Here is a 20252-nt window from a genome sequence, read left to right as displayed (position 1 = left end):
TGTGCTGGGCATAGAGCTTGCGTGGGATTCTCCCTCTCCCTCTCTCTCTCTCTCTCTCTCTCTCTCTCTCTTTCTGTCTCTCTCTCGGTCCCTCTCCTGCACTCTCTCTCTCTCAAAATAAATAAACATTTTTTAAAAAAGACAAGGGGCGTCTGGGTGGCTCAGTCAGTTAGGCGTCTGACTTTGGCTCAGGTCATGATCTCGTGGTTCGTGAGTTCGAGCCCATGTCAGGCTCACTGCTGTCAGCACAGAGCCTGCTTCGGATCCTCTCTCTCCCTCTTTCTGCCCCTCTCCCGCTCTCTCTCTCTCAAAATAAACATTAAAAAGAGAAGACAGGGGGCTCCTGGGTGGCTCAGTTTGTTGAGCGTCCAGCTTCAGCTCAGGTCCTGATCTCACTCGCGGTTCATGAGTTCAATGCCCGCGTTGGGGACTCTGCCACAAGCCTGTGGGCGCGGAGCCCGCTTTGGATCCTCCGTCCCCCCCTCTGCCCCTCCCCTACTTGCGTCCTCCCCAAAATGAACAAACATTTAAAAGAAGAAAAAGAAGAAGGCCTGGTGAGTTACAAGCCCACAGGGAAACGAAAGCAAGCGACAGAACGCCACGCACAGCAGGACCTCACCTGCGTGAGAACGCAGGGCCTTTCTGAGGAGCAGAAGACACGGACGGGGCAGGGGCAGGGGCCGGGGCCGGGGCTCCAGCGCAGAGCCGCAGGGGCGATAAGGATGCTCTCTATCTCAACGGTGGCACGGCTTACACAACTGCACGCCTCTGTCGAAACTCTGAGCTGCACACCGAAAACCGCTGTTTGAATGTAGGTAAACCATACGTGAGCCGTGCTCATTTTTCTCACGTACTGTAAGATGCCAGCAAAAATGCCAGGGTCATTAAAATGGGGACTTGAAAGTTCCCCAAATGCGATTAAGTATGTTTATACTCGACCTTGTTCATTACAAGAGCAGTTTTGAAAAATCTGCTGACAACATCTGGTGACGAGAGCCGACCTGAGCCCCTCGAGCCCACCCATTTACACCCACATGCTTCCCGGGCCTCCGTCAACGGTCCCCAGGCCCAGTTGGTGCACAGAAAAGAAATCAACTGTACTGCAAGCTCAAGAAAAAATGAGAAAAGGGGCCGCCTGGGTGGCTCAGTCAGTGGAGCGTCCGACTTCGGCTCAGGTCACGATCTCAGGGTTCGTGAGTTCGAGCCCCACGTTGGGCTCTGTGCTGACAGCTCGGAGCCTGGAGCCCGCTTCAGATTCTGTGCCTCGCTCTCTCTCTGCCCCTCCCCTGCTCATGCTTTGTCTCTCTCTGTCTCAAAAATAAACAAACATTAAAAAAAAAAAGAAAAGAAAAGAAAAAATGAGAGAAGAAAATTTACTACCAGGAAGAAAAAATAGTAAAAGTTGGTTTGTTTTTTAAAAAGAGTGTGTCTGCTCCTCTGACTTTGCTGTGTTTGGACCACGGCTGTGCCATCTACAAAACTGGCTGATTTCTACAACAGATACATTTTGAAGCAAATCTGAAAGAGATAGAATGAAACTGGTGAGTCTTAGCAGTTCTGATGCTCACGGAGAAAGCTTCTGAATAACTTCTGGGCAGACAGCTCCTCGTGCCCTGGCCCCCAGCACGATTCTTCTAGAACATACCATGGTCCCTCAGGCCCGTTCACCTTGCGTGGCCCCACTGCCACTGGCCCCAAGGTACAGTGATGGCCACAAAAGGCCCCTTCCCTCCCCTGCACTGCAGCGGTCTCAAGGGTGTGCAGACCAGAAGCCTCTGTGGTGGGAGGAGAGGTTAAGCCCTCTCCCTACCTGTCGGACCTGGCCAATCAGAATCACGCAGAGGCCCAGCTTCCTGTACGTTCCAGGCCCGTCTCCACAGGTCTCGGCACCCACACTACAGTCTAAGAATCGGGCAGTGGTGGGGTCCCAACATATGGCTTCAACCAGGTGAGGCGTCCAGAACTCGCACCCGAGACCGCCCGGGGTCCCAGGCACTCAAGGCGTGCAGCCCCAGAGCAGGGTTCTAGAGGCTCCGTTGTGCCAGAAGGGGTTCCTGGGGAAGGGGCTGGTGGGAGGCCCGAGTGGTGGCGCTGTCACCGACCGACCACAGGCACCACGCACAACCGCAGACGTTACGTGTCCTCTGGGGAGCTCCCGGCACTGCCTGAGCGAAGTCGTCGTCCAACAGGTGTAAGAAATAAGGACGCCAACTAACCAACCCCTTAACAGCGGTCAAGAACTTTCAGGACATTTCTAGGAAATACCTGCTTGTCATTCCTCCCAAAACGAAGACTGAAAAACCATCAAAGGTATCTGGAATTTCCGAGTGCCTGAGTTGGTTATCTGCTTGCCCGAATCAAATGCTCCTTTAGGGGGACCGTGCCCGCCAGCTGATGCTGACACGGTTACAGTCGTGTCCCGGGCTCTCAGAAGGAACGCACGGAGGACGACCACAGTCAACTCAGGACTCCCCAGGGAGGGCGGCCGGGACAAAACGAGGAGGGAGCTGTCTGGTTGGGCTCATTTCATTCAACTGCACCTCCGCAATGTCAGCTCCAGATGAGAGGCTTCTCCCGCGGGGAAAAGCAAACGGCCCTGCAACTCCGGCAGGAGGGCAGCCACCTTGCTCTGACTTTGACCTGGAGAGTCGTGAGGGGTGAGACATCAGGCAGGACAGGACTGACAAGGTCAGCCTCTGGTAAAACAAACCCCGATGTGCGGGCTTGGCTGGCCCAGGGGCACAAGGCCGTAAGGAAACCTGAACACGAGAAAACCAGACCGGGAAGACCCCGGCCACCTTGCACAGCGCCGATGGGCGCGGCCACGCCGTGCCCGGAAGCGAAGCCCAGCCTGGCCGGGCACCTCAGTCCTCCCTGGGGCCAGGCCAGGCACCCGGTTCCAGCAAATCCGAGCGGACGGCTTAGGAGCAGCTGGGTGAAAAGCTGTGGGTGTCTCCAAGTTCCTCCTGCCCCCTTCACTATCGACATAACACCCCGTAAATATCTCTGTGAAGGCAGCAAGCCTTTTACTGCCAACGGAGCCAGAGTGCAGGCCATCTGGCCGAGTGGCCCCCACAGACTTTCCCCGAGGACAACCTCAGTGGCTCCCACTCCACCACCCCCAGCCCCTGGTGGGTGGAAGGGTGGCCCTCCGAAATTCACATGCTCCTGCAGGCTTTGGATAGGGTCTCTGCAGGTGCAACTAAGGGCAGATGAGGTCACCCTGGAGCAGGGCAGACCCTAAGTCCAGCGACCGGTGTCCCTCTAAGAGAGAACACAGAGACACGGGGGAGAGAGGTCCATGTGAGGACACAGGCAGGGACCAGGGTGATTTATCGACGAGCCGAGGAACGCCAAGGGCCGCTAGCAGCACCAGAAGCCGGGAGAAGCCTCTAGAAGGATCCAGTCTTGCCAACACCTGCTCCTGGACTTCAGGCTCCAGGGCTGAGAGGCGACCCATTTCTGCTGCTTACGGTCTGCGGTGCCTGGTGTGGGCAGTCGCCCGGACTCGTCTCCTCACAGGCTGCTGGCACAGGGACGGCCAGAAGGGCTCCACCAGGGCGCGGGGGGGGGGGGAGAACCTCAACCACACGGCACAGACCAGAACCTCACATATGTGAAGACCCTCACTCTACAGAGCTGCTTCGTGTCACGACGGGCTCGTGATCAGGAAACCATTTTGTCAGAATCCTGTGCTGTGGGGGGTCAGAAGCAAAGAGGGTTGTTTCTCCCCCCCAGCAAGTAACCGTGGCAACAACAGGTGCGTCCGCCCTTGGCGGCTCAGGTGAGGCTATGATCCGCTGAGCTCATAGGCCAAACGTGCCTCACTGGCGGTGACCTCGCGTGGTCTCAGGCTGCACCGCGAGGACTCACTACTGGGCAGGACGGACGGAAGTTCCACGGGCCGCCGGATTTGGGCAAATCACACACGCGACCTTCGCTAGGTCCTTCCTGGAACACGCGGGCGCGCGCTCGCACACGGACACACGCACGTGAGCACACACCCCAAGGAGGAGGCCGCCGCGAGGAGGCCGGCACCGGCCCCGGAGCCAGATCCGGGTCTGAATCCTGACTCCACCTCCCACAGTGCGGCTCAAGGCAGGTTCCCTAACCTCTCTGTGCTCCGTTCCGCTGCCCCAAACAGAGACAGTCGCCCCAGCTAGCAGGACGGCGGGGACGATCTCCGCCCGTCGTGCCCTAGCGCCCAGATCTCCCAGGGAGAACGTTCCACCCGCCGGTGTCCGGCTGAGGGGCGGGCCCAGACATCTGACAAGCAGAACAGGAGCCCCAACCACGTGGGGTCAAGAGCAGCCCCCTGTGTTCCCCACGCCCTGCCCGCACGGCTCCCCCTCGACCACAAGGCGCCTGTGGGCAGCCAGGGGCCCGGGTCCCGACAGCGAGGCCTGGCGGGAGGCGGACGCGGGACGGGGGGGCGGGGGGGGGCATGTACCGTGGGCGCCGGAGCAGGCCTGCTTCAGCATGGGCTTGTCCATCTTCTTGGCGTAAAAGGCCGCGTACCACACGCGCAGCTCAGCGCCGGGGGGGATGTCCCTGGAGGTGGTGAAGTAGACGTCGTCGCCGTGCTGGTAGGCGGTCAGGTTCTGGTGCTCGGGCCCCGCCGCCGGCCGCACCAGCATCATCCAGTTACAGTCGTCCTCGCTGGACGTGTCGAAGCACACAGGGTGCCCGTCCTTCTGGAACACCTGAGGGTGGGCACGGCCGCCAAGGGGCCGGGAAAGGAACTGGTTATCCGGCCGTCTGCACGTCAGCGTGTGCGGGTGCGTGTGTGTGCGTGTGCGTGTGCGTGTGGGGTGGCGGGAGTGTGCTGGGCAGCCAATCCCGAAGTGCTGCACCGGAGGCCAGATCGGGCTCCGCACACAACCTGCTTCTGGGAGTCACCGGGGGCCTGAGAGCCACGCACGGCCAGATGGGAACTGGGCCACGCCGGGCCTACTCAAGGTCCAGGAGCAGCGGCTGGACACCCAAGTTCTAATTGGTTTCCAAGGGGCCATAACGACATAGGAGTTGTATTCCCGGTCCAGGTGGCATCGGGATGATGGAGCTCTCATCCTTGACCGAATATCACCCGGGCACCTGAGATCTACCCCTGGCCCAGACATCACTGGGACACCTGAGCACTCCACCTGCTCTGGGTGACACGTAGGCTCTACACCTGGTCCCGGGGTCATCCGGACACCGGAAATCTGCGTGTGGCCCAGTGGGAAAGGGGAACGCGTACGTCCTGGGTGGGCACCAGGACACCTGAGTTCCTCCCCGCCTCTGTTACAAGCGTGTCCGGTAACGTCAGTCAGTCCTATAAGCTGCACCCGCACCTGTAACAGCACAGATACTGGTGGATGGGAATGGGGGGAGAGACTCAAACGTTCCGAGGCTCCAAGTAACCACACGAGGAGAAAAGGGTCTTGCTTCCATCTTTTCTGACGCAACCACTGCCTCCCTGCTGTAGGAACCTCTCTCTCCCTCTCCTGGGCTTTTCCTATGGGCGCTCCCCACTGCTAACGGGGTGAAGGCCCCCTCCGAGGACGGAGCCCTCGGAAGCAGAGGGGGCCACCAGGTGCCTGGAACCCCTGGCTGGTGTGGGGTACGCTCTCGGGGAGCCTCCACCCGCCCCACACCCCGGGCCGCACCCGTGCTCGATGCTGATGCGGCAGTGGAAACAACTAGATGTCAGACAGACCTCGACAACCGAGTCACTGAAAGAAGCCAAAGCAAGCACAGAGGACTTTTCCAGAGGGGCCTCAGCCCGACCACATGCCCACAGCGACTGTGTGCGTCCACGAGCCCCGGGTCCGGAGAAGGACACAGTCAGTGGTCTCCGGGGCTTGTCCTCAGGCTTCTCCCGTAACCACCTCCCTTTCTTTCCTTTTGTTTGCAAACAAATCTAACAGCTTTCCGTGCTCTCCATTCTGCTGCAATCTGCCCAGTCAGCTCAACTTTTCCAAGAACTGCCTAGAACCTGAGGCCATCTGTCTCCTGTGTGTCCTGAGACCCGTGTCCCTGTGACGGGCCTCCAGCAGGAGTCTGCCGCTGCGGGCAATCGCGAAGGACCGGCACCCTGGTCCTCACTGTTGGTGCCACAGACGCTTCTGGAGGCACATGCTAGGGGCGGGGACAGAACAAGGGTCCCGTGGCCTCGTGACCGTCCACCTGTCTTCCTTCAAGAGGTCGAAGTCCTCCCTGCGACTTGCAGCCAGTCTGTTTTTTCCCAATTTCACATAAAAGCTGCCTTTTCTCAGTCTGATGGGCTTTTTAGAGCTGCCAAACTTCGCTCCAGTGTCTTATCGCTGCCTGAACAGAACCCCCTCCCTTCGAAAGCGCTGTGCAAAGTGCCACTCGAGGTGTGCAGGTGTGGACGTGCCTGGGCTGCCCAGGCCCTGCCAGGGACCTCCCGACGGCCGCGAGGCAGCCCAGGTCGTGAGGGAAGGAAGGGCAGTGTTCGGGCTCTACTCTCGCACACATTTCAAATGACGCTCTCTTCGACGTTTGACAAGGTTGGAAATTACAAAAGGCTAGCTTAACTCTGATGCTTTTAGGATGTAAAAACAAACTAAAATAGGGGCGCCTGGGTGGCTCAGTTGGTTAAGCGTCCGCCTTCAGCTCAGGTGACGATCTATCTCACGGTTCATGGGTTTGAGCCCTGAGTTGGGCTCTGTGCTAACGGTGGCGTGGAGCCTGCTGGGCCTTCTCCCTCCGTCTCTCCCCGCCCCTTCTCCCCTTCAAAAACAAACCTTTGAAAACGAAACAAACTAACGTGAAAAGAGAAAACGTTGTCTTGGAAGTAAGCGGGACGATGATCTTTAAAGCTGTCTGAAGACACTTCTCGATCCCTGAACTCGCGGATCCCCCGACGCGGCCGGCAGGTGCCGCCCGCTCCCAGCCCCCGCCAGCCCCGGCCTTACCTTCAGCGGAAAAGCAGATTCCTTCTCCCACTTGGCAACCCTCCTCGACTCAAATGGACCAAACTGCGTTCGCTTGACGAGCTGAGTTACGGCAAACACTCCCTCAGCCCCGTCCTCTAGTCGCCGGATCTCCAGGTTGGAGGGAAGGGATGATCTGGAAATGGAACAGGAGGCCCTCAGTCCCGGAGCGCTGCCGGCTGAGGACAGCCACTCGCACCGGGGCCAGGCGGTCAAGAGGGCCCAAAGCTCGCTCTCGCTGGAATACCGTCCTCGAGGCTGATAAAGAGCCTACCATGGACAGAGGCGGGGAAGGCCGCCCGACTCTTTAAAAGCCTAAGCCATTGGAGAGCAACCCCAGAGCCCTGGCAAGACCCACCCAGAGCACACACGGGGCGGGGGTGGGGGGTGGGGCATTCACTAAGGGATGTGTTTGAAATCCCCACCCGAGAGACAAGCCACTACGACTACGGCGCCAGTTGGGCTGTGATGGGCCAACGGAGATGAAGGGCACCAGCTCTCACTGCCCCCCCCACCCCCACAGCCCGGCGGCGGGGCGGGGAGCTCCGTGCTGAGACACCACGAGGAAAGGAAAAGTGCCACGGCATTCCAAGGACCAGAAAAGCGCTTCCATTAGGTTGAACGGGCCAGTGGCACCGAGGATGTTTTCGCCTAAACTGAGGGTGTCAAGAATGGGGTGCGGGAAGAGGAAGGCCGGTGGGCTGGGACCCCAGCACAAGCCAAGGCCTGGGTAAGCCCGACTCACATCCAGGAGCGGGTCAGACACCAGGGCGCTTGGAGAGCAGCCCCCTCGCAGGACCACGCAGAAGGCCGGGCTGCAGGGCAGGAGGCCCCCACAGAGGGCACCCACTGTGGGACTGGTAGTTGCTGCCAGAGTTCCACGGGCAACAGGCAACCAGTGCAAGTTTTCGGGGAGAGCCGGCAAGGTCCCCACTTCAGGCAAAACTAGTCCTCTGTTTTGAGAAGCTAAGTCACAGTGAGAAAAAGTAAATAAAGATGCCAGGAAAACCAGTTGGGAAGCTTCTAGAAACAGCAGCGAGGTAACAATGGCACCTCCGTGTGCCAGGCACCGTACCTACAATCCCGACCACACGTCTGCAGCGGGTACCGTTACTCTGTCCACTCTGCAGATGAGGCCACCGAGGTACGGAAAAGAGAAGGCCTTGTCCCAGCTCAACCAGCTGCAGACCCGGGCTGTGAATGGGCGGTCCCTCAGAGCCCTTGCTCCGGCCCCCCCGGGCGACACGGCCCCCACGCGGAAACGTGGAACAGCAGAGCCACTGGGCCTCCTCCCTCCACCTGCCAGCGTTCTTCCAGAAGCGCTGACGGCTTCGCCTTGTTACCTGCCCTCACCGCCCGGGCCCCACCGCAGCCCACCCTGCCCACGGTGGGCATCGGCAGATGGCAGACCGAGATTCGGGCCGCGGGGAAACCTGCAGCCTCGGCCCGCGGGCTCTTCCTCGGCCACCACGCCGTGTCTCGGCCAGCTTGGCCCCTGGGAGCACGGAACTAGAACAAGACATTCACTCGGAAGCCTTTGAAACATGCCTGGGCGGGTGAACAGGTGGAGGGGCGCGGTGAGTGGTGCCGGGGCCGGGGGGCCGGGAAGCTCCAGGCCCTCTCCGGGGGCCTCACCCTGCACATCTCTTCATCTGGCTGTTCACTCATCCCACTTATCACATCCTGTAATAACCCGGAAACGGTAAGAGTTTCCCAGAGTTCTGTGCGCCACGCTAACGATGTAGAAGCCTCCGAGGAGGAGGCCGCTGGAGCCTCCGGTCTGCAGCGTGGTTGTCACAAGGACAGAGGACAGCCCGGGGCTCGCGGCTGGCGTCTGGAACGGGGGGGTGGGTGGCCCTGTGGGGCTGAGCCCTGAGCCTGTGGGGCCCCCTGCTGTCTCCTCCCAGCAGGTGTCAGAGCTGAACCCCCCTGGTGTCCGAGAACTGCCTGGTCCTGTGCGGGGACCCCCACGCAGGACTTGGGTCCGGGAACCCTCCAAGAGCTCTCCTTTCTGCAGATGCAGAGACGGCGGCGTTCAGACAGCCCTGACAGGAAGCGCTGTAAAAACAGCCCGAGGTAGCACTCACCTTGCCCTGCTTAACACAAAGGAGTCTTTGACCATGACCACGGGGCCCAGCTCAGGACATTCGGAGTCGTGGTACTGGCTACAGTCCTCACACCCTGCAACAGACACTGAGTGTCAGGGGGACAGGGAGCCGACAGGGGACACCTGGGGGACATCGCAGGCCCCCTGCCCGAGGGGGGCGACTGACAGCGCTTCGCCCCCCCCCCCCTCCCCCGGCAGTGTGAACACGGTGCGAACCCAGGATGTGGCCCCCAAGGAAAAGGCCTTGCTCTGTGGCACATTTCAAAGTGTGCGGTCACCTCTCTGGTGACAAAGAACAACATCTACCAAGGAGTGAGAATGAGTGAAAATTCACCAACGCAACCTGCTTACTAGGAACCTCACGTGTCACGAATCCCTGGCTTCCTTTTCTGAACCAAGTGCCGCCCCCCGCAAAGCGCCCTTGGCCCAAAGTTCTGAGAAAGACGATCCTTTTAAAACCACACACCCCTGCGGGGGCACTTCCCACGCAGTCAACTGTGTTCCGTCAAGCGAGCAAAGTCACGTCCACTCAAACGGCGGCAGCTTTTCTGTATTGTGGAAACAAAGCGTGGACGTGGCTTTGCCCAGACGGCCAGTGCGATGCCCCACTGCACCCACGGGCAGGCCACGGACTACTTACAGATGAACATGATCTCCTCACTCCCGTCTTCGGCCATTTCTGGCACCTGTCGGGGAAACAAAGGCCAGGCTGTTAACGACGAGCGTTTTTGCCAAAGCAAGTTTTGAAGACCGCCCCTGTCGAAGGTTCCTCGGACTTGTGCGCGGACCTTATGTTGGGCTTTAAAGGCACCAAGCAGCGAGATCCCCTCTACTGTAATGAGGCTGGGGGCTTTGAGAGGTTTCCTCCCCTAAAATGATGTTTTTTAATAAAAGCGATTGATTGTAATGGCCTCTAGATTAGGAAGTCTTTCTGAACTCGGACTTTCCATCTTTTTTATACTAGCCACGGGTTTCCATGTGTAAAGTACAAGGGTCACCATCTTTAAGAGCTGGTTTCACATTGTCACCTCCATTTCTCTTTCCTCCTTCACTGGACTGTGAATTCCTCAAGGGCAGTTAAGTCTAGGGCAACCTCTGTCTTCCTTCAGCCGCTAACGGGTGCCTGACAGCCAGGCACACCCACGAGCAACACACAGCACAGAGGACGAGAACGTTCCAGACCTCCAGCAGACCAGTCACTTCTTCGGTCTTCTGTCGGGCGTGTGAGGTCAGGCAGCGGAGGCGAGGCCCCCCACTTATTTGAGGGATGATCTGGACACGTTAATTCTAGGGCCCAGATCCTCTGACCTACAAAATGGAAATAAAAATGTTCCCCACATGGAAAGACCTGCACTCTGGAAACCACAAACCATGGATGAGAGAAACTGGAGAGGTCACAAATGGGAAGACCTTCCTCACGAGCCACAACAACAAGCACTGTCGAACCGTCTACACAGCCCGAAGCAGTCGGGAACGTGCGAACTGCACATTCAATGCAATCCTATCAAAATACCACCAGCATTTTTCACCGAGCTAGAGCAAACAATCGTGAACTGTGTAGGGAACCACAACTCCCGCCGCCCCCCAAACAGCCAGAGCAACCTTGAAAAAGGAAAAGTAAGCTGCAGGTACCATAATCCCAGATTTCAAGACATACTACGGAGCCGTGGTGATCAGAACCGTATAGCAATGGCACAAAAGGAGACATGCACAGATCGACGGACCGGAAGAGAAGGCCCACAAATAAACCCACAATTATAGGGTCAACTAATCTTCAACAAAGCAGGAGAGAATATCCAATGGGAAAGAGACAGTCTCTTCAACAAAGGGTGCTGGGCAATCTGGACAGCAACATGCAGAAGAATGAAACTGGACGACCTTCCCACACCACACACAAAAATGAACTCAAAATGGATGAGAGACCTGAAGCCATAAACATCTAGAAAAGAGCACAGGCCGTAATGCCTCTGACACTGGCCACAGCAACACTTTTCTACATGTGTCTCCTGAGGCAAGGGAAACAAAAGCAAAAAGAAACCCCTGGGACTACATCAAAATAAAAAGCTTCTACAACGGCAAAGGAAACAGGCAACAAAACTAAAGGGCAACCTACAGAACGGGAGAAGATATCCAGTAACAGGTTAGTGTCCAAGATATATAAAGAACTGACATAACTCAACACTCAAAAAACCAAATAATCCAGTTAAAAAATGCACAGAATATATAAACAGATGTCTCCAAAGAAGACGTCCAGATGGCCAACAGACCCATAAAAAGATGCTCAAAATCACTCATCAGGGAAATGCAAATCAAAACCACAGTGGGCTGTCGCCTCACACCTGTCAGAAGGGCTAAAGTAAAAAACGCAGGAAACAACAAGCGTCGGTGAGGATGTGGAGAAAAAGGAACCCTCGTGCACTGCTGGCGGGAATGCAAACTGGTCTCCAGAAGAGTCTGGAAGTGCCTCAAAAAATTAAAAACAGAATTACCATATGATCCAGTAATTCCACTACTGGGTATTTATCCAAAGAATATGAAAATACTAACTTGAAGGGATACGCATCCCTATGTTAACTGCGGTATTATTTATAATAATCAAGGCACAGAAGAAACCCAAATGTCCATCGGCTGATGTGGTGTTTATATATACATGCATATATATTTATATGCATATACGTACATACATATATAGATATATACATATGCAATGGAATATTAGCCATAAAAAGAATGAAATCTTGCTATTTGCAATGACATGGGTGGACCTAGAGAGTATATGTAATGCTAAGTGAAACAAGTCAGAGAAAAACAAATGCCGTTTGATTTCACTCGTACATGGAATTTAAGAAACAAAACGAACAAAGAAAAAAAGACAAACCAAAGCACAGATTCCTAATGACAGAGGACAAACTGATGGTCACCGGGGGGGGCGGGGGTAGAGACAAACGGGATGGGGATTGAGGGGACGCTTAGATGCCTAGCACTGAGTAACGGATCGAACTGTGGAATCACTATACGCTACAGCTGAAACTGATACAACACTGTATGTTAACTATACTGGAATGAAAATAAAAATTCTTTTTTCAATGTTTCAATCAGAGTTCAAGGAAAACATCTCTGTTTTAAAAACTGTTTATGGGGGAGGGGAAGGGGGGAAAGGGAGGGAGGCAAACCATGAGAGACTCTTAAAAACTGAGAATAAACGGAGGGTTGATGGGGGGTGGGAGGGAGGGGAGGGTGGGTGATGGGCAGGGAGGAGGGCACCTGCTGGGATGAGCACTGGGTGTTGTATGGAAACCGATTTGACAATAAATTTCGTATTTATTTATTTTTTTTAAAATAAATTTCATATTAAAAAAATGTTTATTTATTTATTTTGAGGGGGGCGGGCAGGGAAAGAGGGAGAGAGAGGATCCCAAGCAGGCTCTGTGCCATCAGCAGAGAGCCTGACGTGGGGCTTGGACCCACGAACCGCGCGATCGTGACCTGAGCCGACATCAGGAGTCGGATGCTCAAACGACTGAGCCAGCCAGACGCCCCTAAAATAAATGTGTTCTAAAAGAAATGCACACCTTGTGTAGTTTTGGGGGGAGCAAAAAGTACGATACCCCCAGCACGCACCACACACACAAATTCCTCTCCTCTCCCGCTTCCTCCAGCCCCCATTAAGCCAACCCAGCACACCCTTCCTGCGCCCCCACCTCTTGTGCGGGCCCCTCTGTGCTGTCAGGTTCCCTCTTGGGAAAGCGTGCCTCCCGAATGCCCATTTCACGTGGCCTCTGCCCCATTTCTATCCCCAGCAGCTTGAAGAATGAAAATGCAACGTCCACATGGGAACTCACATTCGCCAAACACACGTTTACTTGAGCTGAGACGAGAATTTCAAACTTCACTGTGGAAGAGTGAGTCAGCGACGAGGAAACAAGGCAGGGGCATGGGATTTCCAACTTGCCTTTAAAGGGCCAAGGATCAATACCCAGGGCGTTTATTTTTTCCAAATCTGTATTTTCTCCTCCTGGGAGCACCCATTTAAGGGAAACAAAGGTGTCTCCCATGGCCCTGGCAAGTGTAACTCAGGGCTTCCTGGCTGACGGGTACCGTGGGTGTGGTCGGGGGCCGATCTGGAACGGGGGCAGCAGCTGGTCACCGAGCAGAAGGGGAAGAGGGACGAAGAGGCAGAAGAAACGCGTGGAAATCTGCCTTAACGAGTTCCTGGAGCGCCCCTAGGAGCCTCACAGCCCGTCTGCCTGCAGGCTCTGTCACAACCCGCGAAGGTCCCGCAAAGGCAAGGGCAGGCTCTGAAGAAGCTGCTGGAAGCTGCAGGATCGCGACAGGCAGAACACGGGGTCCCCACAGAACGTGTCAGAATCGGGGCGCCCAGACCAGGGTGCCTCCCTCGGGCTAGGTCCACCAAGCCCGGGGGGCTGCCTGTCCCCTGGCGGCGCCCCCCTCTGTTCTGCTCCCCTCAAAGGAGGCGAAGCAGACTGTCTCCTGTCCAGAGTGTCCCCAAAGAAGCGGCCCCTCCAAGCATACCTGCTGGGAGAGAAACCCAGCCGACTCGGTTTTAGCAACGGCCGCAGGGAGAAAATGAGAGCGGGCAGGAACGACGGGAGGCTTTAGCCTTTTATTACACTGGGTCTTCGTACACCCAAATGTTCGAGGCCCTGGAAAGAACATCCTTGATGAGTAGCATCTGATCCCTGAAACACAGCCTCTAAAATGGTTCCTTAAAGCCAAGAGAATAGGTCACGGCCACAATGGACAGCAAGTCAGGCCCGAAGCAAGGGGGCACCTTGCAGCCTGCGCTCTCTTCCCAAAACCCCCTTAGCGCTCGGAGCGTTCCTTTGTACCTTGTCCCAGCCAAGCCCAATCTCCGGACGTCCACGGCATGTGAGAAACCCCAGACTGAGGATTTGTAGATAGTGTTTCAGGGAAAATGACCAAAGACGCTGAGTGTGAGATCTGGCCACTGTAACCACCAATCCTGGGAAAACTGACCTCACGTCACTGATTCTCCAAGTGTGGTCCCCCAGACCGGCAAACTGGCAGCAGCTGGGAATTTCTGAGAAATGCAAATTCTCGGGGCCCATCCCCAGACCTGCTGAAGCAGACCGTCGGGGATGGGTCCTCGCACGCCGTGCACACGAACCTCCAGGTTATTCTGACGCACCTCAAGTCTGAGCGCCTCAAATCTTTCTAGCGCATACACGACCCCTACTGCATGAACCGACGGACCACGGCTGCGGTCACCGGGAGACCACAGTAATAGCAGCAGGAAACCAAATTTATCACGAACGTCAGTTGGGCTCAGACCAGGATTACCTGCATGTAAGGGGGAGGGGGGGTAGGTGATCTCGGACCAATGTTCTCTGTGGTAACTGGAGTTCACAGGCGGGCCCCAGTGATGCCGGCTGTTAAAAGCAGCCTTGAATGCAGAGAAAGAGGATCTCTTTTGCATTGTTGGTGGGAACGCAAGCTGGTGCAGCCACTCTGGGAAACAGTACGGAGGTGCCTCAAAAAACTAAAAATAGAACCACCCTACGACCCAGCAATTGCACTACTAGGCATTTATCCCCGGGATACAGGTGTGCTGTTTCAAAGGGACACAGGCACCCCCATGTTTATAGCAGCACTATCGACAACAGCCAAAGTATGGAAAGAGCCCAAATGTCCACCGATGGATAAACAGATAAAGAAGATGTGGTATATATATACATATATACAATGGTGTATTACTCAGCAATCAAAAAGAAGGAAATCTTGCCATTTGCAACTATGTGGATGGAACTGGAGGGTATTATGCTAAATGAAATTAGTCAAAAAAAAAACAAATATCATAGGACTTCACTCATATGAGGACTTTAAGAGACAAAACAGATGAACATAAGGGAAGGGAAGCAAAAACAATATAAAAACAGGGAGGGGGACAAAACAGAAGAGACTCTTAAATATGGAGAACAAACAGAGGGTTACTGGAGGGAGTGTGAGAGGGGGGATGGGCTAGATGGGGGAGGGGCATTAAGGAATCCACTCCACGGGGCGCCTGGGTGGCTCAGTCGGTTGAGTGTCCGACTTCGGCTCAGGTCGTGATCTCGCGGTCTGTGAGTTCGAGTTCCGCGTCAGGCTCTGTGCTGACAGCTCGGAGCCTGGAGCCTGTTTCAGATTCTGTGTCTCCCTCTCTCTCTGACCCTCCCCGGTCCATGCTCTGTCTCTGTCTCAAAAATAAGTAAACGTTAAAAAAAATTAAAAAAAAAAAAAAAAAAGGGGAATCTACTCCTGAAATCATTGTTGCACTAGATGCTGGATAATGTGAATGTAAACTTAAAAAAATAAAAAATTTAAAAAAAAAATCTAAAAAGAAAAAAGAAAGCAGCCTTGAGGAAGAAGACTCAAGTTAGGACCCGGCATACCCCCGTCTCAAGCTGAATCCTAAGCTACAGTAAAGAGAATGCTGGTACTGGGGAAGGGACAGACCCACAAGTCAACGGAAATCGAGAAACACACCCGCACAAATGTGTTCAACTGGTTTTTGACGAACCCGTAAAAGCAATTCACGAAGGAAGGACAGCCTTCCCAGCAAGCACGCGTGGCGGTGGGGGAGGCAATGAACTTCACTGTCACACCTTACACAAGAATTAAGTCATAATGGGTCCCAGACTGAACGCATAGAGTTGTAAATGTTTTAGAAAAACATGGGAGGAAATCGTTGAGATCTAGGGTAGGCAGTTTTTAGACTTGTCACCAAAAGAGTAGTCTATAAAAAGAGAACTAATTGGACTGTATCAAAATTTGAAGTTCTGCTCTAGAAAAGACAGTGCGAAGAGGGTAACAAGACCAGCTAAAGACTGAGCGGCAGCGTCACAAACCACACGTCCCTACCCGGGACGCGCAAAGTACTCTCAAAACCCAACGGTAAGATGCGAGCCATCCAATCAGTAAATGGGCAAAAGACAGGAAAAGACACTTGACCGAAGAACATGTATAAACCACAAACGAGCACAGGAAGAGATGCCCAACCCCGTGCCAGGGACACGCGGGTCAACACGTCACCAAGAGGGGCGGAAATGCTGCGGGATGAGGGAAGCCTGGGCGCCCTGTGCGGCTGGCGGGGGCGGGGAAAGCCTTCCGCCCGTGACCCAGCCCGTGGGCACTTGTCCCAGAGAAATGAAGATTCCCCGCCCCCCCGCCCCGCCACAAACCCTGCACACGACCGTTCACAGTAGCTTTATTCCTCACAGCGCAGACTGGAAGTGACCCCCTGGCCCTCAGCAGGGGACCGATCTGTCCACCCACACCCTACACCCATCTGCACCGAAAAGGACTCGAATATGGACACGCACAACAGGTGCTGGAGGGCTCTCCAGAATGGCGCTGGGGGGGACACGCCAATCCCAAAAGGTCACATGCTGCGTGACCTCGTTTATTTAACCTCCCTGAGGTGACGAAATACACAGATGGGAACCAGAGTGGTGGCTGGTGGGGGGAGGGACGGCGGGGGGGGGGAGGGGGCTGGAAGGGGACGGCAGGGGGACCCTGTGGGGACGGAGGGCCGGTACCCACGCGGTGACACCGGCACCACCCTGGATGTGACCCCGCACTGAGTTCCACAAGGGGTCACCACTGGGGATCTGGGTAAAGGGCAGACTTTCTCACGACTGCATGGGAACCTACAATTATCACAAAAGTTCAATTAAAAAGCGATAGGAAGGGAGGGGCGTCTGGGTGGCTCAGTGGGTTGAGCATCCAGCTCTTGATTTTAGCTCAGGTCACGATCCCAAGGTCGTGGGATCGAGCCCCGAGTCGGGCTCCGCGCTGAGCCCGGAGCCTGCTTAAGAGTCTCTCTCTTCCCCTCTGCCCCTCCCCTCACTTGATTGGCTGCCTGGGACACGGCCAAACACAGTCCTCTCTTGCCCTCCCTGAGCTGCTCTGCCCTGGGGATTTTCCTCCAGAGCACCCACGTCTTGGCTCTCCAGGGGCCCAGCCCCCACCCCTTCTCACCTCCCCCCTGGCAAGACCCCTCCCCAGGCAGCCGCACCCACTTCCAGGGCCCACGTGAATACCACGTGCGTGTGGGTAACTCCTGGGAGACCCGCGCGGATTTCCAGCTGCCCCCCCACATCTTCACATGGAGGCCACAAGCAGCCGAACGTGCCGGAAACGAGCCCGGCACCATTCCTGGCTTCCGTGCCCAACGTGGCCCTCCTGTACCTCCCGAATCTCAGAACACGGTTGTTGGACACTTGGTCTCACCATCCCCCACCCCCCCACCCCCCCCGTGGTCCCCCTGCCCCAGGGCCAATGGTTCAGGGACCCTACCTGCAGCCTCCACCCCCTCCCTTGGCCATGTCCTACCTTCTCCCTCGTGGAGGGCGCAAGGGCCTCCGGAAGGCCCTTCCTGCTCCTTCCTGGCCAGCAAAACCATTGTCCACACTGCAGAGGGGGACTCCAGAACTTGAACCCGGTCACGTAACTTGCCAGCCTGAAAGCTGATGGCTTCCCACCGCCCCCGGGACAAAACCCAAGGCCAGCAGCCTCCTCTGCCCACCTCGCCCTCGTTGACCCCCTCGGGCCACGGTGGCCTCCATTTAGTTCCCAGAAACACCAAGCTGCTTGCTGCCTCCAGGCCTCCCGCATGCTGTTCCCTGTGCCTGGGGACAGCTTAGCTTAACGGGCACGTCTTCGGGGAGGGTTTTCCTGGTCCACCTGTCCAGATTCGGGCCTTGTGACACTTTCTAAAAAGCACCCTGCAATTTTCCTTCACCACACTTTTGACCACTGAGATCACCTGGGTTATTTATCTGCTGGCAAGAGCCACCAGCCTCACTCAGCCCCACACAGGCCCGGCACGGGGTGGGATGACGACCGCTACCAGAATCGGCCACTTCTCCGGGGCGTCCCCGCGCCCCCCGCCCCCAGCTGTGGACCCAGGTCCCCTCCTGGGGCGTGGCCTGCCTCTTCGTTTGCGTCCTCTGAGCCACCCGCCCAGCACAGGTCCTGCCCTTCCAAGATGGAGCCCGGGCTCCCCTTGGAGACACCTTCCTCCCCGTCAACCACTCTCCCGAAATCCCGAAACGAAGTTGGCCCTTCCTACGAAGCCATCACGTGAAGCTGCCACAAATCAGGGACGATGTCTGGGTATCTTTTCTAAACTTGATTTACCCGCTCCCTTTTCTTATGTACCACGTACACCATCTGCCTCGAGACCGGTAGAGCCTCGAGAGCTTCTGGCTGGGTTCCTCGGTGCCTCTCGGTAGTTAAGAGTTGTCTGGAAAGGGTCAAATGCTTCGTTTGTAAGACTTGGGCCAGGAAGCTCGGAAGCCTGGGGAGAGCAGCAATGAGAGGTGGAAGAGATTCCCCACCTTCCAATCAAAAGTGACTCTAAGTGCTCACCTCACTTGCTCAGTATTGACAGAGCACCTGCTCCGACGACGCCCCCCCTCGGCCAGGACTCCGGGCCCGCCCGCTCCGTCTTGCCCCCACGCAGCCCAGGCCCGGAGAGGTCCTCCTCTGGGGGAGGCCCCCAGGGCTGGCCTGTCTCTGCTCTCACAGGGCTCCCGCCCTCCCTCCCTCGGACTCTGAGCCGATTGAAGGGTTTCCAGCTTCTAAGGGGCGCCTGGGGGGCTCAGTCGGCTGAGCGTCCGACTTCGGCTCAGGTCACGATCTCACGGTTCGTGGGTTCGAGCCCCGCGTCTGGCTCTGTGCTGACAGCTGTGAGCCTGGAGCCTGCTTCTAATTCTGTGTCTCCCTCTCTCTCTGCTCCTCCCCTGATCTCTCTCTCTCTGTCTCTCTCTCAAAAATAAATAAACATTAAAAAAAAATTTTTTTTTAATGATGGGTTTCCAGCTTCTTGAAAGACAGTTTAAACAGATAATCTGTGATGGTGTAGAAATCTTGCAAACTGATAATGCTGTCACAGGACACGGCAGCTTCTGAGGCAAGTGGCTAGAGCCTGTGAGGACATTTCATCAGCTCAAACAAGGCGATGTCCCTCTCTCGCCCAGGTACTCCAGGGCACCCCCGATGTAAAGGCCTGCTCTATCTGGGGCTAGTGGAACAGGTATGAGCCCTCTCCCCCTCCGCAAAATAAACAGGACAGGGGCACCCCGGAGCCTGCCGGAAGGAAGCCTGGAAGGGCCGGTGTGCAGGATCCAGATTTGGCTAAACATACACATCCTCACCCTTCACTTCCGGAGACACTGCTCGGCCCCCCGGGGAAACCCTACACGCTGGCTTCTCACTACCAACGGGGGAAGGTCTGAACGGCGTGCACCGGCTTGCCCCGTGGTTTCCAGGAGGGTCTACCCCACCGTTCTGTACAGAACTTGTTTGGGTGACTTGTGCTCCTCTGCCCAGAGCCGCACACACACAATCGTGGGGGGCCCGGTTGGCTTGTGCTCCGAATCTGGCCTCGGGATCAGAACTGGCCCGTCTGTTCCTGACGCCAAGAGGGATTGCCTCACCTCCTTGAGCCGGACCAGGCTGGGCCCCTGGAATGCAGCCGGGAAGGAAGAGAAATCTGCAGGCGCCAAGGCTCCTAAAACTGTGAGATAAGATAAGAGAAACAAAAAAACCCAGCTCGCTCAGGACTGCACTTAGGCGAACTTAAGGACTAAGCACAGATCAGGCACAGGCAGCATCTATGGCCCTGGAGGGAACACGTGGTTGGGAGCCTCGCCTGAGGGGAGGGCGCTCCTCCCAGGACCCTCGGTGGGGACCCCAGCCCACGGCGGGGCTTCCCCAGCCCGGAGGCTGGATGTCGTGAGCACCTGATCTGAGGTATGAACCCTTCTCTGCTCTTCTCTGTACGTCTCCCCTCTTGTGTTCGCTACAGCTGTTTAATTCCGCACATTCCTTTCCCTTCTAATTACTAAAGTTTTCCTCGATCGTGAACTACTGTCATTCAGGGCACCCGCCAGGGCCCATCCCAAGGCCACAAATGTGTACGGGGCCCACGCACAGCGGCAGGACAGCACCTAGCCAGCCACGTTTCTCTGACGACGGTCGCGGCTCGGCCACCGCGCCCCAGCCGGGCTGCGGCCCCCGGTGGGAAGGGGACCGGTTCCACGGCTGCCAACGCGTATCACCCAGGACTCTGGGATGCGGAGAAGACGTCCCCCCGCCACCCTCAGCTCGGGTCCCGAGCTGGCACAGACCACACGATTCAGGTTTCCTCCGGGAAACAGGTCCGTGCGGAGGGTCCCGCAGGT

At 56.3% G+C, this 20252-nt stretch overlaps 1 protein-coding gene across 3 annotated transcripts in view; it reads right to left on the bottom strand.

Moving 5' to 3' along the window:
• Window positions 1-20252, bottom strand: part of PRDM15 (PR/SET domain 15) — a 67242-nt gene that overhangs the window by 36856 nt on the left and 10134 nt on the right. For 2 of the 3 annotated variants that reach the window (XM_042998469.1, XM_042998471.1), the window contains exons 2-5: window positions 9686-9731; window positions 9026-9119; window positions 6921-7074; window positions 4451-4703 (exon numbers count right to left, since the gene is read on the bottom strand). In XM_042998469.1, coding sequence (XP_042854403.1) covers window positions 4451-4703; window positions 6921-7074; window positions 9026-9119; window positions 9686-9722 — 538 coding nt within the window. In that variant the 5' untranslated portion in view covers window positions 9723-9731. Of the gene's footprint in view, window positions 1-4450; window positions 4704-6920; window positions 7075-9025; window positions 9120-9685; window positions 9732-19505; window positions 19731-20252 lie in introns of those variants that run through there. The other variant, XM_042998470.1, reaches the window with a different exon arrangement.

Source organism: Panthera tigris, chromosome C2, assembly GCF_018350195.1.
Source record: "Panthera tigris isolate Pti1 chromosome C2, P.tigris_Pti1_mat1.1, whole genome shotgun sequence".
Taxonomy (NCBI): domain Eukaryota; kingdom Metazoa; phylum Chordata; class Mammalia; order Carnivora; family Felidae; genus Panthera; species Panthera tigris.
The sequence above is the reverse complement of the archived record's forward strand: the minus strand, read 5'-3'. Positions and strand labels throughout refer to the sequence as shown.